This window comes from Bubalus kerabau, chromosome 16, assembly GCF_029407905.1.
Source record: "Bubalus kerabau isolate K-KA32 ecotype Philippines breed swamp buffalo chromosome 16, PCC_UOA_SB_1v2, whole genome shotgun sequence".
Classification (NCBI taxonomy): Eukaryota; Metazoa; Chordata; class Mammalia; order Artiodactyla; family Bovidae; genus Bubalus; species Bubalus kerabau.
In genome coordinates this window covers 66,868,983-66,876,322 of record NC_073639.1, presented here as the reverse complement: position 1 = coordinate 66,876,322, position 7,340 = coordinate 66,868,983, and the positions used below count along the sequence as shown (strand labels likewise).

General features: G+C 48.2%; 1 protein-coding gene across 1 annotated transcript; it reads left to right on the top strand.

The window, feature by feature from the left end:
* Nucleotides 1-891: 891 nt before the first annotated feature.
* On the top strand, nucleotides 892-7,272 carry SRSF9 (serine and arginine rich splicing factor 9). The gene is made up of 4 exons (XM_055550624.1): nucleotides 892-1,195; nucleotides 3,536-3,696; nucleotides 5,178-5,350; nucleotides 6,775-7,272. The coding sequence occupies exons 1-4, from the start codon at nucleotides 1,008-1,010 to the stop codon at nucleotides 6,916-6,918; spliced, it is 666 nt and encodes a 221-aa protein (XP_055406599.1). The 5' UTR covers nucleotides 892-1,007; the 3' UTR covers nucleotides 6,919-7,272.
* The last annotated feature ends 68 nt before the right edge of the window (nucleotides 7,273-7,340 follow it).

Genomic DNA, 7,340 nt, shown 5'->3' with positions numbered 1-7,340 from the left:
TTCCCCAACTTCTGAAGGACTAGGTGCATAGGCTGAAGTATGGCTTGGGTTTTAATCCTGACCCACTATACCTCCGTTTTCGCCCCTTTTTAAATATTGTAATCCCTCCAAATTGTGTGAGTATTAAAAGCACAAGTCGCACCGTATAATGACAGTCGCTATAGTTATGATTCCCCCACCCCCTCCTTTTTTGGCCGCACCGCGCGGCTCGCAGGATCTTAGTTACCAGTCCAGGGATTGAACCCGTGACCCTGCAGTGGAAGCGCGCGAAAGGGAATTCCCAGTTCTGATTCTTTTACTTCTTCTTGGTCTCCGACAAACTTCACGTCCAAGCTACGGAGGCCAGCTCAGGCCTCTTTGCACTCATTTTAGTCCACCTTACACTCTTAGTTCTAAGCGATTGTAAAACAGGGACGGAGACCAGGGGGCTACAGATCTGGGGCAGGGGGCCGCGACGGCCCCGCTCAATCTAGCGGTCGGGCCTCCTCCAGGCCGCTGTGGGATCAGCCTGAGGCCCCAGCCGACTCCTTCCCTCCGGCGCCCCGCACACGGAGTGACTGCCCGGGGGACCCACCCTGGGCGCTACACCCGCGTCTACCTCAGCAAATGCTCACAAAAGCTTGTGAGATAGGCAGCGCTACAGAGCGAGAAAATCGAGGCCCCGCGAGCCTGAGTCACTTGCCCAAGTCGACACAGCTGGGGAGTGTGACCTGCCCTCAGGAATTGACTCCAAATCGCCGGACTCTAGAACCTCCCTCCGTCGTCCCTCCCTGGGTCCCCTGGGCGCCTACAGGAGGCGCAGGCGCACGCGCAGTCGTCGCAGCCGCGTCCCCTTTAAGAGGATTCCTTTTTGCCTCCTCCCGACCCCTCCGCTTCCGCTCTCGTTCCCACAATGCTGTGCGGCTGAGCGCCTCCGAGCCCGCGGGGACACTGTGGGGGGATCACCGGCTGAGGCGGCGGCGGCGGCGACGTGGGCTGCGGCGGGCCCGCGGCGTCGGGCGGTGCGGATGTCGGGCTGGGCGGACGAGCGCGGCGGCGAGGGCGACGGGCGCATCTACGTGGGGAACCTTCCGAGCGACGTGCGCGAGAAGGATCTGGAGGACCTGTTCTACAAGTACGGCCGCATCAGCGAGATCGAGCTCAAGAATCGGCACGGCCTCGTGCCCTTCGCCTTCGTGCGCTTCGAGGACCCCCGGTGAGGGCCCCGCGCCGCCCACCCGCCCGCCCGTCAGTCAGCCTGAGGCCCCGGGCCCCCGCCTTCCCTTTCTCTCCCTTCGCTTCCAGGGCCTCCCCTCCCCCTCTCGCCGCAGACCCCTCAGGGCGCCCCCGGGTGGAGGCTGAGGCCTCCTCTCACCGCGGGGCTCCAGGCAGTCCTTTACTCCGTCACTTCCTCTATTATTATTTTTTTGACTTGAAAACACAAAAGCCGGGTCTGAGAAGGGCTCAAGCCCGCCCGGATCAGCCTCGGGGGCTGGTACCCAGGCACCCTTAGCGGGAAGCGGCCCAGAGCTTGGGAAGCTTGGCCCCTGAGGCGGCCCGGGAAGGACTCGGTGAGGAGTGAGGAGACCGGTTGTCCTCTCTACCCTCCCCTCCCCTCCGCTGGAACTCGCCGTTGTGGGGGCGCACAGTGCGGGGCGATATGGATGCCTTTGCAGGGCCGAAAGCGGGCTGGCTCTTGGATGGACCGATTTCCATCCACGCGCGCCCCGCCCCGCAGGGGCGAGAGCCTTGCTCTGATAAAAGCATCAGGGATTTGGGGAGACTTATAAAATAGTCTGATGGGGTCTCGGATTTCACTCTTCCTTCCCTAATAAGGGGAGGCACCGCTAGATGGTAAAGGTCTCCGAAAGGTCTCCGAGGGTTTGGACGCGCTCGATCCGAAACGGGCTCGAAGGTGTCTTTGTAATTTTGCAGAGTGTCGGCCCTTGTCTCCCAGAAAAGGCCTGGGAACGTTCAAAACTGCGATTGTTGGTTCTTAGAAGCCACCGCACTGTGCTGGCTACTACTCTTGGGGTGAATCGGAGCTTGCTCTCTGGTTTCCAGCATTGGCTCGGGGAGCGCTTTGCCTAGTCTGCGCCCTGCGGGCTTCGCTACGGGGACTGCCCGTGGGATGTCTTGCCCATCTTGGGGGATGGGGGCGGGTGATGCGAAACAAGGGGAGCGTCTGAGGATGGGGAGGCAGGACGCAGCCTGAGGCTTTGATGGATGAAGATTCTGACAGAAATCGTTCCTACTAGGCATTTCCACACCTAAACTGGAAAAGGTTGCACCTCTAAGAATTATTAACAGTACTGGTGTTTGTTTTTTTTTAACAGTTGCTATTTGTCAGGTACTGTACTATATATTACTAAGCATTTTCAAAAGCCTACAAGGTAGGCTCTGTTACTTTTGACATCTAAGTAAACTGAGGATAGAGTCGATAAAAGGGAGGGCTACCAGGGAAGGTAGGATTTGAATTCCCTGTTCGCCCTTTTGAACACAAACTTACCGTGTGATGTGCTACATTGTCTTTTCCCCCCTCCTTCCTTTCATAATGGAAAAGCTATATTTTTGATACACTAGTGCCAAGTTTCAAGCAAAGCACTGCACACATAGTTATCTTATTTAATCCTTTCAAAACTGGCATTTTACACTTAGATGTAAAGTCCTGATCGCATACTTACCCAGAGACAACGACTAGTAAGTAGCAGAATGATTTGAACTGAGGTCAGGTTTCATTCACAACGTTAAACCCGAGCAGTACCGCCTCTCTCCCAGTGTATTCTGCATATAGCCAGGGTTGAACTGGATTTGGTCCTCCTTGCTTTTGATCCTGGGGCTAGAATCTTCATAAGCGATTGTGGACTCTGACATCTGAATGATTCTTTCCTTAGTGTGTCTTCAGCTGTTTGTCCCCCATGCCTCAGGGCATTCTCTTTCCTGTCAAATCATGGAGAGCCATCTTGGTGTTCCTCACTCTCCTAGAACCCAAGAAAGACTTTTAAAGTATTACTCTATTGAATATTTCTCTCTTTTGGCAAAACTGTACCCAGAGAGTGGTTTTGACAACTTAGTCCTCGAAGCCATGCTGAAAAGGTGCACTTGAGGGAATTCCATATTTCTTACAAAACACTAATATTCATTTGAGCTTTCCCTATTTTTAAACGAGTTTTTCCTTCTGTAGACCTGAATGTACTAGGCCTTGAGGAAGAATATTAAAGGACTAGTGTGTGGTGTGCATTTTGAGAAACAGCTCCCCAAGGTCAAAGAAACACTGTTCTATGGCAAAATCAATCATCTGCCAACAGTTTTCTGAATTCTCTTACCTGTTTATTATCATTCACACCTAGAAAACCCTGTGTGTGACAGCTGTAAAGTTTAATTGCAGTGTCATGAAAGGTCTTCAAACCAAAGCAGTAGTACATCACATTCCTGAGTTTTCTTCTTTTGCTTTTTTCTCACTTCAGGTGTTTTTTTCATACTTGTTACTCATGCCCCTCACAGGGAAATTAGTTGGTCCTCCTGAGCAACACTAACTCCAGACTTTTCTCTGCAGAGATGCTGAGGATGCAATTTACGGAAGGAACGGTTATGATTATGGCCAGTGTCGGCTTCGTGTGGAGTTCCCCAGGACTTACGGAGGTCGGGGTGGGTGGCCCCGCGGTGGGAGGAGTGGGCCTCCTACAAGAAGATCTGATTTCCGAGTTCTTGTTTCAGGTATGTTCCTTTCAAACTCAATGGGATGATGCATGTGAAATACTTAGCACAGAGTCTGGCCTCTAAGAAATGTTAGCTGTTGTTTCTCAGCGCTTAGGATTTGTGGGCTTTTCTTCTCATGCACAGTGACAGTCTGAAGCCTTGCCAGTGAGGCAGGTACCTTGCCAATGAAATTTCACTGATAGTGCAGCCTTGATAGAACAGAAACTTGCTTCTTATAAAAAAGGACTTTTCTAGTATTGAAGGAGAAGATGATGCCCAAACCTCTTCAGCCAGAATTCTAAAGACATTTTCTTCTGGAAATGTACCTTGGCATCTGACTTGTTAGAAAGACATTCTAGAAGCCAGATTTGAACAAATTATACCTAGCCTTGAATCCTAAAATAGGCCAGATTTTGTGATGGTTTTGGAATTATGGAAAAAAGAAACCAAACAACTTGGAGTCTTAGGGATCGTATTGCGAAGGACAGAACAAAATGTCTAGTGTTGACAAGTGATGAGATGCTAAGCTCAGAGGTTTATGCATTTTTTGGAAATACTAACACACTGGTAAAAAACTGGGGCCTTCTGCATGTTGTAGGGGTGTTTTAGGCCCCTGGCAGAGTGAGGTATATTGAGGAATCTGGCACCTGAGATGTGAATGTCACACAGTTGCAGCGACTCCCATGGTGCTGAAGAGGGATACTGTCAGTATCTGCCTGTGTCCCTTTGTAAGTGTTTAACCCCAGAACTCTATTCCCTCCTTCAGGATGTCATACATATCTTTTTTTCTCTCCATGCTGCTCTGAAATCCTGCTTAGAAAACTATTAGGAAATGGCTGCAGTCCTGAGCTGTGAGCGGTAAACACAGCCTTTGAGAGCAGGAGCACATTTCCCTTTCATGACATCAGGTAGGGTTGTATGACTCCCGACTAGTTTTAGCGTCTGAGTCTTACCTTTTCCCCTACTGTATTGAAGAGTGTTGGTGATCTTTTAAGAGGTATTTTGTCTAGTTTGTCAGTCATTCCCACCTACAAGAAAACAAACTTTAGGTTTTTCTTGTGTTACTTCATCTACATCTTGGTTATTTTATTGGATGGTTTCAAAATTCCCATGTCCTGCGTCAGACAATAAATAATTGGTACCGATAAAATTTCATAATGGAAAAATTTAGAACTCAGTCTTGGGATTTTGTTATTAATTGTGAAGGACAGAGAAAGAGATGCTTTAATTCTTAGAGATACTAAATCTGTAATGGGATAGACTTCTTGCTATGTCAAGAAAGGCTTAGTCTCTGGGAGAGTAGCCTAGACCAGCTTCTCACGGTGGTTTATCACCCATACTTCAGTGTTCTTCTTTGGTTTTGTGTCCCTTGTCAAAATCTGTGATTTGGGGACCATTAGGATTTAAAAGTAGTGACTGATGGGGAAAGGACCCTAGGTCTTGGGGCTCTTAACATGGATGAAGGATGTGGCCTCTTCTTTTGTGTTCTGTGTGCCTAGGACTTCCTCCATCAGGCAGCTGGCAGGACCTGAAGGATCACATGCGAGAAGCTGGGGACGTCTGTTACGCAGATGTGCAGAAAGATGGAATGGGGATGGTTGAGTATCTCAGAAAAGAAGACATGGAATATGCCCTGCGTAAACTGGATGAAACCAAATTCCGCTCTCATGAGGTGAGTCCCCACCTGCTGTCGAGGAGCTCATTGCCAGACCACTCCACCTGAAGCTGACCTGGCAGAAGTAGCAGCAGGCCATGTGTTTGCCATTCAGTGACCTTATAATACCATTAAAGATCTGTCTTAAGTGGACAAAGCCAAGGAATTCCTTATGTCCCAGCAATGCAGGGTCATAGCAGAGAGAAGTCTGTAGCCATAATATTTTTAACACAGAGAGAATACCCAGTCTGTCATGTGGTAACTGACTTAAACCACAGTGTCCCTCCATGAACCTAACTATTATGGCTGTCCCTTCTTGGGCTTTGGTCTGGGCTCTGCAAGCCAACCTTATCACCTTACCCTCTTGGGTACTGCTGTTGGGGCTGGTTGTCACTTCACTTTGCCTTTCCCAAAGTGGTGCAGAAGCCTCTTTGAAACCAGAGCCCTTGGCTCAGGTTTTCTTGTTCATCATCTCACCCTGGGGACTTAGCTTTCCATGTTCTTCCCTTCAAGTAGGTGGCTGCTGTTTTGGACCTCAGTCTGATTCTCATGTTAGCTATTCTTTTGATACCACGGAGACCAGACCACCCATTGGACGTTTTTGTCCTGGTTACACTGTCCTGGCTTGCTATGGGGTTTAGGGATGTCTGGAAACATCAATTTCAAGGCCCATTTCTTTCTCTAAGGATTCACTTTGCTAACTATGGCTTGAAGGCTGCACGCCTTAACAGTGTTGTTGCTCAGACTATTCTCTAGGACTTGAATTTGGAGCAGAAACAAAACAGCACCTGGTCCTCAGTTACACAGAGCGGGGCCTTGGTTAGGGTAAATCAAATTATTGAGTTCACCGAGGGGAACAAGCATCTGGCTTCTTTCATCTTAGCATCTTTAAATCTGAGAATGCTAGCTGAGGGTGAAAAGCCTGGGGATAGGCCTGTCTGAACACAACTCCTCTGCTGCTTATTACAGTCTTAGCTGAGCACCTTCAAACCCTGGTTCCTGTATATGCAAATAGTTCCCAATAATAGCATTATCTTATAAGACTTGACAGGAAGCTGAATTATGAAGCATCTTGCCCAGGTCCTGACACCTGGGAGGTGCTGAGTACTGGTCAGCTTCTAACGTAGGTACCCACCAGAAGAGGTGGCAGGGGGTTGAACCATATATCTGACCTCTGAGAGCCTTTCCAGTTCTTAGATTATGGGGGTCAGTGGTAGTAACTTAGGTTTGTTAACAGTAGTAGCCAGTATTTGAGTTATTTACCACATAATCGAGTTGCCATTTATTATTTGTGTTACCTTGAGCAAGAATACCTAACCTGTGGCACTATTGTGCCAAACGGTGCTCAACACTACATTATTGTTAGGCGGCCATGTTAGGTGTTGGTGTGCTTTATTCTTCTAGGTCTTATTTTTTCCTTGACTTTTTTGTTTGCTTTTCAGGGTGAAACATCCTACATCCGAGTTTATCCAGAGAGAAGCACCAGCTATGGCTATTCACGGTCTCGGTCTGGGTCGAGGGGCCGTGACTCTCCATACCAAAGCAGGGGTTCCCCACACTACTTCTCTCCTTTCAGACCCTACTGAGACAGGTGGTGGGAATTTTGTCTTTATTTTTTAGGTGAACTGAGCTGCTTTGTGCTCAGAATCTACATTCCAGATTGATGATTTAGTGTCTTAGGAGATTTTTTTAATTTTTTTTTTTTTTTTTAAGGAAATAAAACTACATAATTTCTACCAGGGCCATATTAGCAGTGAAACATTTTTAACTGCAGAAATTGTGGTTTTGGTTCAGAAACGAGTTGTATATTTTTCACCCCGATGATGGGAAAAAAATCAGTGCTGTATCCTTGTGGGTTGCTCTTCTATGGAGATCAGCAGTTACTGTGACTGAGTCGGCCCATTCTGTTTAGAAATATATTTTAAACGTTTAATAACTGACAGGTGTAGTTGTCTTTGATTGTGTTCATAGAGTTCACCAAGAGGCACACTCATATGTTTAAAAAAAA

What these genes read in the sequence shown, in the direction of transcription:
- SRSF9 (XM_055550624.1), top strand. Translation starts at nt 1,008, where the DNA reads ATGTCGGGCTGGGCGGACGAGCGCGGCGGCGAGGGCGACGGGCGCATC. An exon ending in GTGCGCTTCGAGGACCCCCG is followed by an intron (nt 1,196 to 3,535) that starts GTGAGGGCCCCG and finishes TTTTCTCTGCAG; the next exon opens with AGATGCTGAGGATGCAATTT. An exon ending in CCAAATTCCGCTCTCATGAG is followed by an intron (nt 5,351 to 6,774) that starts GTGAGTCCCCAC and finishes TTTGCTTTTCAG; the next exon opens with GGTGAAACATCCTACATCCG.